This window comes from Ascaphus truei, chromosome 13, assembly GCF_040206685.1.
Source record: "Ascaphus truei isolate aAscTru1 chromosome 13, aAscTru1.hap1, whole genome shotgun sequence".
In the NCBI taxonomy this organism is placed as follows: domain Eukaryota; kingdom Metazoa; phylum Chordata; class Amphibia; order Anura; family Ascaphidae; genus Ascaphus; species Ascaphus truei.
The window spans coordinates 5,708,931-5,723,930 of NC_134495.1; the positions used below are offsets into that span (position 1 = coordinate 5,708,931).

At 45.7% G+C, this 15,000-nt stretch overlaps 1 protein-coding gene across 6 annotated transcripts in view; it reads left to right on the forward strand.

Annotated features, from left to right (window-relative positions):
- Positions 1-15,000, forward strand: part of CUX2 (cut like homeobox 2) — a 351,667-nt gene that overhangs the window by 239,431 nt on the left and 97,236 nt on the right. For all 6 annotated transcript variants that reach the window (XM_075568157.1, XM_075568155.1, XM_075568153.1 and 3 more), the window contains 5 exons: positions 4,800-4,876; positions 7,045-7,111; positions 11,888-11,936; positions 13,248-13,352; positions 14,717-14,908. In XM_075568157.1, coding sequence (XP_075424272.1) covers positions 4,800-4,876; positions 7,045-7,111; positions 11,888-11,936; positions 13,248-13,352; positions 14,717-14,908 — 490 coding nt within the window. The remainder of the gene's footprint in view (positions 1-4,799; positions 4,877-7,044; positions 7,112-11,887; positions 11,937-13,247; positions 13,353-14,716; positions 14,909-15,000) is intronic.

Here is a 15,000-nt window from a genome sequence, read left to right on the forward strand (position 1 = left end):
TCCTCTCCCCATGTATCTCTTTTCCCGCTCTCTTCTTCATTCACTCTACCACCCCCTCTCTCCTATCATACTTTTCCCTGTCCACTATAATTTAATTATACCACTCTCCCTCAATCCCCCCTCCCAATACACACACCCTCCCCCCCGCACACACCCTCCCCCTGATATCCATATATTCCCCCCACAATAATACCTGCCCACCAAAAATATAATACAATACCCCCGCCCCAAATACAATACCCCCACACACACAAAGTACAATACTGCTCCCCACCGCACACACACACACACACACACACACACACACACACAAAATACAATACCAACCTCCCCCCCCCCCACACACCCCCCACCCCTCCACCACTCCACCACACACACACAAACACAAAATATATTCCTAAATGTCACTTTTATGTCTGAAGCACTTCTTCTAAAAAAGCGTGTTGTATGGTGCTCTAAAGAAAAAACTGTAGTAGCAGAATAATGCCTGGAGTAAGACAACCATATACTATTTAAATGTCCGAAAGGATGTAACCTGGTTTAGAAATGATCCCACTCAACACAGCAGTAAGGATAAATCATTTGCACCCGCCGGTGACCAGTAGAATAAACATCCTATTTCATTGCGACATAAATTGACAAGGGTCAAACTGGAACAGACTCACTTGAGGTTCTTGTAGTAATTCGTCCTTTTTGTAGATCCAGTGGCCCAGGGCTGAATGTGCCTCCGTCAGTGAATAGACATCAGGAAGGTGAGGAAGGAAAAACGGAGCACTATATCCAGCAACAGAAGAACCACCAGGAAGCGTTCCCATGTAATAAGCTAATTTAATGGAATCAGAGTTGAATACAGCACACACCAACGCGTTTCGGACTATTGATAGTCCTTTATCAAGGTGAATACACACATCACATAAAGAATACACTTTATACTGAACCTGGCATGACGGGAGCCAACCGCAACAACTTCCGGGTTAGTCACCTGACATGGAATGTAACCCATGACCTGTGACGTAAACAACCGGGAGGTGCAACATGATAGCATGACCGTATCCGACGTTGAGCGTCATTGCGCAGCAGGACCTGAGGGGTGTAGTATGCCATTACACCATAGATTAGACAATCTTACACAGGGAGAAAGAGTGGCACTAAATGCTTTGAAGGCAAACAAATCCTTGGTGATCAAAGGCGCTGATAAGGGGGGAGCGATTGTTGTGCTCAATCAAATTGATTACAAAATTGAGGCACTTCGTCAATTAAATGATCGCTCCTCCTATGTATCACTAAGAGGTGACCCCACCGCAATTTTTATTAAGGAATTGAGAACCCTTTTGGATGAAGGTTCTATATTGGGTGCCAGGGAGTTGGAGTTCTTATTTCGTCCCTATCCCATTATTCCTATCTTTCACCATCTCCCGAAGATCCATAAGACATTGGTCTCCCCACCTGGGAGGCCGACTGTCTCTAGTATTGGATCTTTGGGAGATGGTGTTTCAAGATATGTTAATCATTTTTTGCAGTCCATTGTACAATTACTGCCATCATACATTAAGGACAGCGGTGACCTTATGGCTCAATTAGATTCCATCAGATGGGAAACAAATTTTATTTGGCTTACTATGGACATCACATCATTGTACACAGTTATAATGCATGAGCATGGGTTGGCAGCTGTCAGGTTTTACTTACAGCGATCGGATCTTTCACCAGCACAAAGCACTTTCATTTTAAATGCAATTCTGTTGCTGGATATCGTGCTCCGTTTTTCCTTCCTCACCTTCCTGAAGCACTTCTTCCCATGATCTGTTATTTGTATTATTTGATATTTGTATGATTGTCACGTGTATTACTGCTGTGAAGCGCTACGTACATGGATGGTGGTATATAAGTAAACACACACATACATACGTACACACTACACCCCATTCCTTTGAAGAACAACCCGATTCTCCCTCTCATCGGTATGATGGCGTAATGTCCCATTCAGTCTGATCGCCTCTGTGCTCCCAGCAGCGTCTTACAGATCAGGTTTCCTCCGGTTCAGGATGAGAACACAGTGATAGGTGATTATTGGTCATAATCACTGATGAACTGATGAAACATTGTTGCACAAAACTTTACTCACCGGTTATGTTAATTAATTATTATTTAGTACATATCCGAGTAATAACACGTCTGTTTGCTTCTCCTGCATTATTTGTATTAGTGTTTTTCTCTCCCTCTCTTTCTCTCCTCCCCCCATCTCTCTCTCCCTCTGTCTCTACCCCCCTTATCTCCCTCCTCTCTCCCCCCTCTCTCTCCCTCTATCTCTCCCCCCCCCTCTCTCTCTCTCCCCTATCGCTCCCCCTTATCTCTCTCCCTCTCTTTCTCCCCCTTATCTCTCTTCTCTCTCCAGTATGTGTCTATTTATGTGTGTACAGTATACACATACATACTGTATGCATGTATGTATCAACAAGGGGCTGGGTGGGTGCGTGTGCTTATGTGGAGAGACGTGACCATCCATCAGATCATGTTCAGTGCAGTATGTGGAAGTTAGAAGTATGGCAGAAGTGCTACAATCGTGAGCAACATTTTACTTTTGGTCTGTGATGCTCCATGATAAAAAATACATAACAATCTGATAACTGAAAGCCTTTTAAAATATACAGCAGAAAGGAACATTGTTAATGACTGATCCTTAATCAAAAAGTCTTATGTTCACAATCTAAATCATTAATCACAATGATAACTTTGATTAATATAGCGCTTTTCTCCCAATGCGACGCCAAGCGCGTGGCGTTACCGTATTGTGCGTGGTGCATAGAACTTTGCAGCCACAGTAAGTCCCTGTCCAGCAGAGCTTGCAATCGATGTTTGGTGAGAAATGAAGGGATTTGCACCACGTCACCAGGATTCCTGTGACAATATTGTGTCCATTTTTCAAAAACTAATCTTCCACCAATAACTAACAAATTAAACCAAAAAATCTGAAACGGAAAACATTGCAATAAACACACACACACACACACACACCACACACACACACACACACACACACACACACACACACACACACACACACACACACACACACACACACACACACACACACACACACACACACACACACACACACCATGCGGTGACACTGGCAACAATCGCTGGCATATCAAGGCCATCGTTTTCCAGCACTGAGAGTTGGTGGATCCGTCCCAAACATTTGCATGTTTATATCATTTTTCTCAGTGAGAATCTGTTGCAGTCTTTGGTGACCATTGATGCTAAAATATCCACAAGACTGACTCCAAATTAGGAAGACCCACCGGAAACCAGTTAGGGGTCCCGTCTGTCAGCACTTAAAATAACCAGACCCGATTTCAATTTAGTCACCAGTGAGTTACAATGATTATACAGCATATGTCTTTCGACACATTCCTGGCTTCTCCAGCGTTGGCGGAGTTAAATATTTTGGGGATCTCATCATACAGGTATCATTGGAAAACATGTGCGCTCGGTCCCAGAGCTGGGGCGGGTCCTGCTATAGGACCCGCCCGTTTTCCTGGAAGTACCATAAATGTTTTACGGAGAGTCTCACCAGCTGAAAGCTGTTGGGGTGTGGTGTCTTTCATCAACAAGGGCTGTAATACAGAGATTCCGAACTCCAGTACGCCAGGCTACCCCCCCCCCCCCCCCCCAACAGGTCAGGTTTTCAGGATATCCCTGCTTCAGCATAGATGATGCAGTCTTTGACTGAGCCATTGTTTGAGCCACCTGTGCTGAAGCAGGGAGCCACTGATTGAGCCACCTGTGCTGAAACGGGGATATCCTGAAAACCTGACCTGTTGGTGGGGGCTTGAGGAGCTGCTGTAATCAGTTAGCTTATTTTCCCCTTGTCCCTCATTATATTGTAGCTGCTCCTCCGAGGGGCTCCCTTTTATTCTTCATCACCCAGGACCGGTCTGGAAGTATGTCGCTGCGGGCAGGAGTTGGGGAGTGGATGTTAGGAAGGGATGTTGGGGGATGGCAGCTTTGACCCTGGGGCCATAGCCCCGTCCAGCACACCGCAATCACGTGGCCACTCCTCGCACGATTGCAGCGTCACTGACTATGGTGCGGAAGAGGTGTTCTCCGCCGGTTCTTCGCCAGATCGCGATCAGCTCTCCATAGTAGCGCAGAATGCGATGTCACATGATGTAGCAACAACATCTGGAGCAGCCACTCCCATCCTCAAGGGCCACCAACAGGTCAGCTTTTAAGGATATCCCTGCTTCAGCACAGGTGGCTAAAGCAGTGGCTCAGTCAACGACTGCACCCCTGTGCTTAAGCAGAGATATCCTGAAAACCTGGCCTGTTGGTGGCCCTCCTCTACCATATAACGGGGGCCCTGGGAGGGCCAGACCTCATAACGTGGAACTTGCATCAAGGGCCACTCCTATGAAACAAATAATGGATGTCCTGTAATCGGTGCGTTGGCTCCTACACATGCGATGGCGCGGTGAAATAAAACGAATACGTGGAACTCACATGGTATATATGTCGGCTTTGGAAGCATATTTCAGACACAGAGGAACGGTCAGAGGTCAGAGGTCAGGGAGGCTTAGGGGAAATGTAAGGAAAAACTACCTCACTGATTAGGTGTAGTGGTTTCACGGAATGGTCTTCCAGCAGAGTTGGTGGTGGGGAATACAGTAAAGTAGTGCAAGGCTGCATGGGGTAGACACAGATATATTAAATCTGGAAGCCACGGGATACATTTGGGTCTGTGTTAAAGGGGCATGTCCCTTATTTGCTGTGAATTCCTTTTGTGCTTTGCGCAGGGGGTTACAGGAAGCACAGGTCACTTTGGCAGTCCGACTCGGGGAAGCAGAGGAAAAGATCAAGATTCTACATTCAGGTCAGTGCAAAGCTCTCCATCCACACGCCTGCACTGACTGCGCCTGCTCTGACTGCGCCTGCGTCTCCTTATTGCGGAAACCTGGACAGCGTTTGCTGATACAGCAAGCAGGAAAAGGACAGGTTTGTGCTGCGCGTCTAGAAGCAGAAGTCAGCACAGTTAGAAATGAATCTCCATGCACGCCCGCTTGCGTGATACTTAAGGGCTTCTTCTATATTTTTAAAGGTTTTAATGTGAAAAGAGCTCGCTCATTAAACGCCTCTAAACTGTATTAATAGAAATACCATATGCACATTTATTATGTCACGAGCCGTAATCCCGGGCTCCAAATTAGTATTTTCAAGGCAGGACGGAATTTAGTTTCTGTTGAACACGCTGAAAGCGTCGCTGTGAATCATACTAATAAAAACCTGAAGAGGTATCTCACTCACAAATAACATAACACTCAATGTAATATCACCCAACAGAAAACAATCGCCTTATTGTTATCTAAATGTCTCGTGCTTTCTCTCTCTCGTGCTTTCTCTCTCTTTCGTGCTTTCTCTCTCTCTCGTGCTTTCTCTCGTGCTTTCTCTCTCTCGTGCTTTCTCTCTCTCGTGCTTTCTCTCTCTCTCTCGTGCATTCTCTCTCTCGTGCTTTCTCTCTCTCTCGTGCTTTCTCTCTCTTTCGTGCTTTCTCACTCTTCCGTGCTTTCTCTCTCTCGTGCTTTCTCTCTCTCTCTCGTGCTTTCTCTCTCTCTCGTGCTTTCTCACTCTTCCGTGCTTTCTCTCTCTCGTGCTTTCTCTCTCTCTCGTGCTTTCTCTCTCTCGTGCTTTCTCTCTCTCTCGTGCTTTCTCTCTCTCTCGTGCTTTCTCTCTCTCTCTCGTGCTTTCTCTCTCTTTCGTGCTTTCTCACTCTTCCGTGCTTTCTCTCTCTCGTGCTTTCTCTCTCTCTCGTGCTTTCTCTCTCTTTCGTGCTTTCTCACTCTTCCGTGCTTTCTCTCTCTCTCGTGCTTTCTCTCTCTCTCGTGCTTTCTCTCTCGTGCTTTCTTTCTCTCTCTCTCGTGCATTCTCTCTCTCGTGCTTTCTCTCTCGTGCTTTCTCTCTCTCTCGTGCATTCTCTCTCTCGTGCTTTCTCTCTCTCTCGTGCTTTCTCTCTCTTTCGTGCTTTCTCACTCTTCCGTGCTTTCTCTCTCTCGTGCTTTCTCTCTCTCTCGTGCTTTCTCTCTCTTGTGCTTTCTCTCTCTCTCGTGCTTTCTCTCTCTCTCGTGCTTTCTCTCTCTCTCGTGCTTTCTCTCTCTCTCGTGCTTTCTCACTCTTCCGTGCTTTCTCTCTCTCTCGTGCTTTCTCTCTCGTGCTTTCTCACTCTTCCGTGCTTTCTCTCTCTCTCGTGCTTTCTCTCTCGTGCTTTCTCACTCTTCCGTGCTTTCTCTCTCTCTCGTGCTTTCTCTCTCGTGCTTTCTCACTCTTCCGTGCTTTCTCTCTCTCTCGTGCTTTCTCTCTCGTGCTTTCTCTCTCTCTCTCTCGTGCATTCTCTCTCTCGTGCTTTCTCTCTCGTGCTTTCTCTCGTGCTTTCTCGCTCTCTTGTGCTTTCTAGCCCTCTTGTGCTTTGTCGCTCTCGTGCTTTCTCTCTCTCTCGTGCTTTCTCTCTTGTGCTTTTTCTCGTGCTTTCTCGCTCTCTTGTGCTTTCTCGCCCTCTTGTGCTTTCTCGCTCTCGTGCTTTCTCGCTCTCTCGTGCTTTCTCGCTCTCTCGTGCTTTCTCGCTCTCTCGTGCTTTCTCGCTCTCTCGTGCTTTCTCGCTCTCTCGTGCTTTCTCGCTCTCTCGTGCTTTCTCGCTCTCTCTCGTGCTTTCTCGCTCTCTCTCTCGTGCTTTCTCTCTTTCTCTCTCGTGCTTTCTCTCTCTCATGCTCTCTCTCGTGCATTCTCTCTCTCTCATGCTCTCTCTCTCATGCTCTCTCTCTCTCTCGTGCTTTTTCTTTGGATATGTCAGGCTTTTAATAAATAAATAACCATTTATTTTACTATTCACAAAAGACAGATGTAAAGAGAAGGTGAAATGCATAGCCTGTCCCCGTGTCTCCCGATGGCTCTAGGAATAGATTGTTGTTTTATGGCCTGGTTATCAATCTCATTGCGGATCAGAGGAGAGCACGCAACTTCACCTGTGCCTTTATTTCTTCTGTCGAGCAGCATTGAAGACAACTCAGAGGGATCTGCTTGACCTGCGGTGTCAATATGATAAGGAGACAGCGTCTAAGTAAGTTACTACATTTTGTTTGTCCACAAAATTATTAAAAAAAACCAACGCTACGAGTCCACAAACAAACCTTCTATTTGCTTCCAGCCTTAAGCCTAAACAGGCGGCATCCTTCACGCTGAATGCCGTCTCTGTCAGGGGGAGACAGAGATGGAGAGATTCAAATAACCTTCCACTACAGGGCTCTATTTAGAGCAATTTGTTACATGTAGAAAGGTCAGCCCTGCTTACCCAGAACCCTTCTGGTGCTGGCGAGAGTGGGACTGGCGTACAGAACGCTTAAGGCTTTATCCCTTTAGAGGCGTTTTCAGGATGGATGTTTTCGAGCTCCTTACCCATAAAACCTCAGAGAAGTGGCCGGTGGGGGGTGCAGCTCAGAGCCGAATATTCTCAGAAATGGTGCCGGTTTCAACACGCCGACAATGGGGTGTGTGTGTGTGTGTGTGTGTGTGTGTGTGTATAAAGGAATAATAGATATAAACACACACACAACATTGTCAGTGTGTTCTAGCAGGCACCATTTCTGAGAATAGCGCTAGGCATAAGCATTATATATATATATATTCAAAATAAAGCGCCAACTAAAGACTTTTTGGGGTGTTTACTGCACAGGGTTTCGCCCTCCTGCCCACAAGGCGTTTTTAGGACAAACATCTAAATAACCAACTCTCATTTACCTCGAGGTAAATGAGAATTTTAATCCTAATAGAGGTATATTAGTATTTTATCTGGTAGTGTTAGGCCCTGCGAATTGGATCTGCGCCTTGTCTCGCAGGCTTACAATGCGGTTTACAACGCTTTGGCCAAAGGGTTAAACTAAATGACCCTTTTCCAAGAGAATATATAAGTATTTTACTGTGTATTTGTGTCATATTGGACGTAGCATTGGGCTTCTCTGTCGCTTGATCTAAATAACCAGCAATGTATTAGCTCGATTGCAGTTGGCTCCGCTTCTGACCTCTCTGGCTGTTATGGCGTTACTGTAACAGAAGAAAATGAAGGGTCTCGCTCCGATAAAACGGCAACCCACCCTTTGTAATTATTTATATTGTGTGAATGCTCTTACACAGGAAGGTTGGTGAATGTCATTGTTCTTTACGCGGGCGTGTTAAAGGGCAGGTGCCCTCTTCTTAAAATAAATGACATTGTTCCCAAACCGGGGGACAGTCTTGGACCTCCCACTGCAGTTTTTCCACCCATTACCCCCTGGTCCAGATGCTGAAGATGTAGAGAGAAGGAATTATGGTAGAAGTTCTCATCCCCTGTCCTCAAGCCCCCCCCCCCCCCCTCCCCCAACAAGTCAGGTTTTAAGGATATCTCAGCTTCAGCACAGATAGCTTAATCAGTGGCTCAGTCGAAGAATGAGCCACTGATTGTGCCACCTGTGCTGAAGCAGGGAGCTACTGATTTATCCACCTGTGGGATATCCTGAAAACCTGACATGTTTGGGGGGGGGGGGCGATGATTACTGCAATCTAGTCGTGTTCTAGTTACATAGTCCATGCTGTGTGTCTCTCCCATATACTTCTTTGCTTGCAATAACACTGTAACCTAACCGCGCGTCTCAGTCCTGCTCACAATAATAACTGGTTGCAGAATCCTTGATGCGGAACAGATAATCCATTTGAAGTGTGAGATGCTCGTACAAAGAGACGTGCTCCGTACTCGCTGCCAGACACAGCCCCGGAGTTGCTTGGCTTTTGAAGTAGGGACGCCTCTAAGGGGATGCGTGGGAATACTTCCCTGCCACTGTAGGGCTCCCGAGAATATCCCATTTGTAGAGTAAACAGCAGCACAGCTGATGTTGGAAATGACTCAGTCGGTCTTGCCAAAAACCTGCAGCAAGCCCAGAGGTGCAGGGTCATGCGCCTCCTGGCCGATTCTCTTGCTACGGCTTGTGACGTCACTGTACGGAGGAGGGGGGGGGGGCTGCATTTGATGTTCCTATTGCAGCATTAGGCGGTTCAGCGGAGTGCCGTTCTAGTGAGGAGGTGATAGGTTTTGGTGTAATACTTTGAAGAGATATACTTACATTTACAGACCTGTAGATACTATGTACTCTGGGGAAATATATACCTATCCCCCGATATCATACAGAGAGTACCGTGAATTCTAAGCTTAATACAGGGAATTAACTTGGGAGCCATCTTTTCAGTGTGGCAACAAAATAAATCTGTGCACCAACAGTGCACATCAGCAAACTCCTGCAGCTGGACGGGTCACCTTATTGCTACAGGCTGGGTGTTCTGGATTTTGGATATGCTAAGCGGGCGATTAGATATTTCCTTTTTCCAGTAACCTTTATATATGTGATTGTTAACTATAGGTTATGAGAATATCATTTAGTGCCATTTGAACCAGGGAGCTGTGAGCCTTTTCTCTCTGGTATAAACTGGCTAATATAATATAATCTGAGGAACAAAATTAATGAATCCCTGACTATAAAAAGCCAAGTGTCTCCGACAATCGATGTGTCTGTATGCAAATCAGGGGTTACAGCCCATATAGCCTTCTAATATATATACAGTATATATATATATATATTTAAAAGGAATTACACTATTCTAAGTACACCCCCTCCCCTCGCTTTTAATGTTTTTATTACATTTCTATTCTTACACTCAATTAATTTTACATTATTTGAATTAACGTCATCTTTTAATCTCTACATGAATCTCCTCACTATTAGGGCTATTTAGGTGTGTAGCACTAAAGATCCGTCTGTTTTCTTCACCTTTTTATATGCATATCTACCTAGATCTTAGCTAGCACCGCCGCGCCCATAGTGACTCTTTCACTCCGCTGCGCAGGACTCTAATTAGAGTGCACGCAGACTATGTGACCGTTCTAGTATATAGACGATGTTTTAAGGCTAGAACGCCTTGCAGTTACAATCCTTCCTTGTGATGTAGAAATGATGGGATAATAATCAGCTGTCTATTTCCCGCACATATGATGCAGCGGTGGCGCGAGCTTATCTGAAGCGTGTAGCACATAGCATTGACACTTGACTGTACATCAGTCCACGCCATTGAATGAATCTAAGGGGGTACCACAGTCTTCTATTAATTTGGGATTAAGATAAGATACCGTTTTTAATGTCAGCATCCATTTGCTGGTCTTCAGCATGGTGGTGATGTAGCATGAAGACAGAACAAGACCCGGTGGTCAAAAATAAATACAACTGGGATACGTCTAGGGAAGCAGAAATGTAGCAGAAACATCAGCCAATGTTTCCATCCTCAGCTGAGGCTGCCATGATGGGTACGAGACAAAGCCGGATAGCAATGATTTCAGCCCAAGAAGCATCATAGGCAGGCCAGAGGGACGTCCCGAGTTAGTTTCCTAAGGGTTTGGGAGACCACGCCTGGTTCTCCTCTGCTGGAAATAGAAACCCCAAGAGAGTTTCCTTGTTACTATGGCTGTGGGTAGATGGGACACTGATAGGTCGATAGATTTAAAGCCCAGTACATGCTACCATTCGTGAGGTGCCAAGACTCATGCTGGTTAGTAGGGCCGTGGACAAGCAACGATTTGAACCTAATGGGATTATTCATTAAACTCTGATAGTGCCGATTGGGGCACTATCACATGGAAGCATCCTTTGACTTTAATTGGAAGCTTAATGAATAGCCCCCCTTGTGTATGATTTATAGGGGGCTCACACATTAGGTGGGGTTTCTGAGCATGCCGCTGCTCCCTAGCTAACGTCTGATAAATAGGCGGCCGGGTGCTTGCAGTTCGGGAGGTCGAAGGCCGTGGATTATGTCAAAACAAGCACTTGACTTCATTAAATCTACATCTGTGCATCTTCTTGTAATTGGTGCAATGCCGTCGGTTTGGCCCATCTTCGGCACCCCTTGGGCTCACGCCAGCGGCCCAGGCTGCCAAACGTTCCAGCTGGCCGTGTGGTTTGCCAGTCCCACTCACGCACCGCGACACATTTCTCCTGCGCATTATGCAACACAGGGAGCACACTTCATCCTATTATACCCAAGCAGATGTTCTTTGATAATTTGATAGGCCATTGGTACCTTGATGTGCTGTAAATAATCTTGCCTTTGATGTTGCTGGGAAGTGTCTGTGTGCACAGCATGAATGCTCATATTCCAGGTGCTGGCAGGGAAGTGGTTAAGGTTATCTGATGGTTTACGGTTGATATATCCGTTGATAAATTGGAGTTTACTTACCTGATTCTAAATGAACAATGCGGCCTTTGTGATTATGGGAGATATCCAGGGCCATTGTAGCAAAGGACCGCATGTAACATGGTCATATTCCGGGAAAGAGTATAAAGCAAGAACAGGCCTCTGCAGGCAGGATTACTCCGTGTCACACAATGTCACAATGTGTGTTATATGTAATCTACTGTGCTCTGCATTTCAACATGCTGCGTATGAATCAATAATGGTATGTGTGTATACAATATATGTGTATACCATGTATGTGTGTATTAGGTGTGGGTACAGTGTGTGTGTGTGTGTGTGTGTGTGTGTGTGTGTGTGTGTGTGTGTGTGTGTGTGTGTGTGTGTGTGTGTGTGTGTGTGTGTGTGTGTGTGTGTGTGTGTGTGTGTGTGTGTGTGTGTGTATAAATGTCAAACAAAAATGTAATGGTTTTGGGATCGCACATGTAAGGATAATTTAATATTTATATTGATTACATTGTTTCACATCCCTACACCCCCACGTTATGTCAGTATTTGTGTTTATAATGTGTGTGTACATAATATATATATATTTATTTATATTTACAAACACTTGGTCTCTCGGTTTCAGGGCCAGTGAGGTCGGGATGATAATGACCAACCTGGAAAAAGCCCACCAGGTGAGGTGACCTGTGCTGCACGTGATGCATTATTCCAGCTCTGTGTACATGTCACGCCTGTTATTCCGTATTTGTATATACTGCACTGCGTGGCAGAATAATAACCCAGGCACGCGCTGCTCCTGCCTTAAAGAGATTGCAGGGTAAGAGGGGGGTAACGTTACTGGCTTCAGATCTTAAAACCAGATATCTGGACTTGTAATTTAACCCTTCCTATGTCAGAGGGATCGTCTGAGCATAACAAAAGTGATACTTTTGTAACATTAAATACAATATGTCACAGAGCGAACTGTGGAATAAAATATGAGGTATGGGTTATGGATAACAAGAGGATTATAGGTGTTGGAAATACTTGGATCCAAAACTAGTGCAATAAGGTACTATACTTTTTTTTTAACATTATGGTTATAGATCGTTTTACTTTTAATTACAATGAAAGGTACAAATCCATGCCCGTCCAATCTTTCATTCACTCATATCTTTGGTCTGAGCTGAGTCACTACCTACAGAAGGGAAAAAGAAAAGCATAGGGTGTGTGGGTATATATATGTATAACACACACACACACACACACACACACACACACACACACACACACACACACACACACACACACACACACACACACACACACACACACACACACACACACACACACACACACACACACCACATATACCACATATACACACACATATATATATACAGTACACACACACACACACACACACATATACATGCACACACACACATATACACACACACACACACACTAAGTTAATTGTAAAATGGGTCACCAGCTAATGTGTATATGTTTCTCAAACTTTATAGTGCAGGGGTTCTCAACTCCAGCCCTCAAGCCCCCCAACAGGTCAGGTTTTAAGGATATCCCTGCTTCAGCGCAGGTGGCTCAGTCAAAGAGGATTCTTCAGCACAGGTGGCTCTATGAGTGGCTCAGGGCCAGCTGCGCTGAAGCAGGGATATCCTAAAAACGTGACCTGTTTGGGGGGGTGGCCTTGAGGACTGGCGTTGAGGATCCCCTGTATACTGTAAACAATGTATGTTGAAAAGTAACTAAACTCCAGGTTGTCGACAAACACGTTTCTCTAATAAAAAGAATAATCCTGCACAGGCCAACCCTTTCCTCACCCAATGATCACCTGGCAGTAATACGCATGGCGTTATTATTCACTGCTCCGCGCTGTGCATGGTGAATCTGTGATCTCCCCGCCAGCGCGTTCCAGGGGCGCCGCGCAGGAAAGCAGCGGCGTTCTATGCAGGGTGGTTTTTCATATCGTATGTCCCTTGCAGAGAGCAGAAGCCGCTCAAAGGGAGGTGGAGAGTCTCGGGGAGCAGTTGGCATCTGTAAATAGTTCTATTAGACTGACCTGTTGTTCTCCACAAGAGACCGCTGGGGTAAGTTGGACAAGACGGTCTGACTCTAGACCTGCAGTACGTGTGCATTACATGTGCGTGGGGACGCGCCCTGCCAAAGGCTGTGCCCTTCAGTTTGATCGGTGCGTAGGTTTTTGTACGAGTGTGGCACTCACGTGGGCAGATCTGCTGCTTATCAAAATATATCCCGTTCAGCATCATTCACTCTTATCAGATGTAAGAATGCAGAATCCGATATATATTGTAATATTCTCATTATGTTCAGCCCTTGTCCATCCTCTGCTGGATGAACCTCTGACCACTGACCACCCTTTGAATACAGCGCTGTAATCAAAACATTAATTAGAAAAAAAACTATTGTATTATTAATCCTTTCGTTGCCAGGGGGCTCCGCAATCAGCCGGTAAAGGGGCGCCAGTGAGCACTGTACTTATTGGATTTATTGGGGTTATTTTAATGGCTTTCTGGTTAAGTGTTTTTTACACCCCAGCCCAAAATACACACGTTTCTTTTAGAATCTGCTTTTACCTTTCCCATGTCCTCCTAATCACTGCCAAATCTTCCGGCAGTCATTAAAGAATCGGTGATTTGAATTTAAAAAAAATACAATTATGGCCATATTTACAAATATGTTAAACTTTAAAGGGATTGTCCCTCTTAGGACCAAAAAGTACTTTTTTTTACCCAAATTGAGCACACTTAAAGCAGCAAAACACTGTGCATTACAGCTGCTTCTTCTTTTTATTTATTTATTTTTTGTTCTAGGATTGAAGCAGGGGGTCTGCGGAGCTGAACTGTGTTCATTTCCGCTCCGGGGACCCCCTGCTTCCCAAGATACCTCCGTAGAGGGGTGCCGGTTTCTCTGCAGCAAGGAAACTTGTGGGCCTAACGAAATGGCGGCTTAAATGTCCCATGTCACATGGGCCAATAGGAAGCCGTGACCTCATCCCTTGCAGCTTCCTATTGGCCCGCGTGATCGGGACATTTAAAGATACCGACTCCCCCTACGGAGGTAGCTCGGGAAGCAGGGGTCCCCAGAGCTCACACGGTCACAGTTCAGCTCCAGAGACCCCCAGCTTCAGTCCAAGAACAAAAAAAGATGGTGTTCAAGGTGTTTTGCTGCTTTAAGTATTTTCAAACCATTTGCTAAGTTAGTTTGTAAACATGGTGTGCGAAGATTTGACTTTGCAGTAGCTGAGTACCAAGGAAGCCAATTAGATTAAAAAAATAAAAATGTCCATGGTTCTGGGATCGCACCAGTAAGGATAATTGAATATTTATACTGATTACTGTACGTTGTTTCACATCCCCCCCCCCCCCCCCCCACACACACACTTTATGGGACATCCCCCGACCCCCTCTAACCAGGTTTCCCTTCCACCCAGGACAAGACGGGTTTTTCGCTGTGTTCGGGACCCCGCCTGGAAGCCGCGCTGGGTATCAAGGACAGGGAAATTCTGCGGCTTCTGAAAGATATCCAGCACCTACAGAACTCCATACAGGAGCTGGAAGACTCATCAGCCAATCAGATCGCTGAGCTGGAACAGCAACTCACCTTAAAAAGCGAGGCCATCGAGGTAAGTCTCTCGTGCGGGCGCCGGGCCGCTGTAAGAAGCGCAAAGTTGGCGCACGGAAATGTGAAATTGTGCTTGTGTGCAGCTTTGTATTA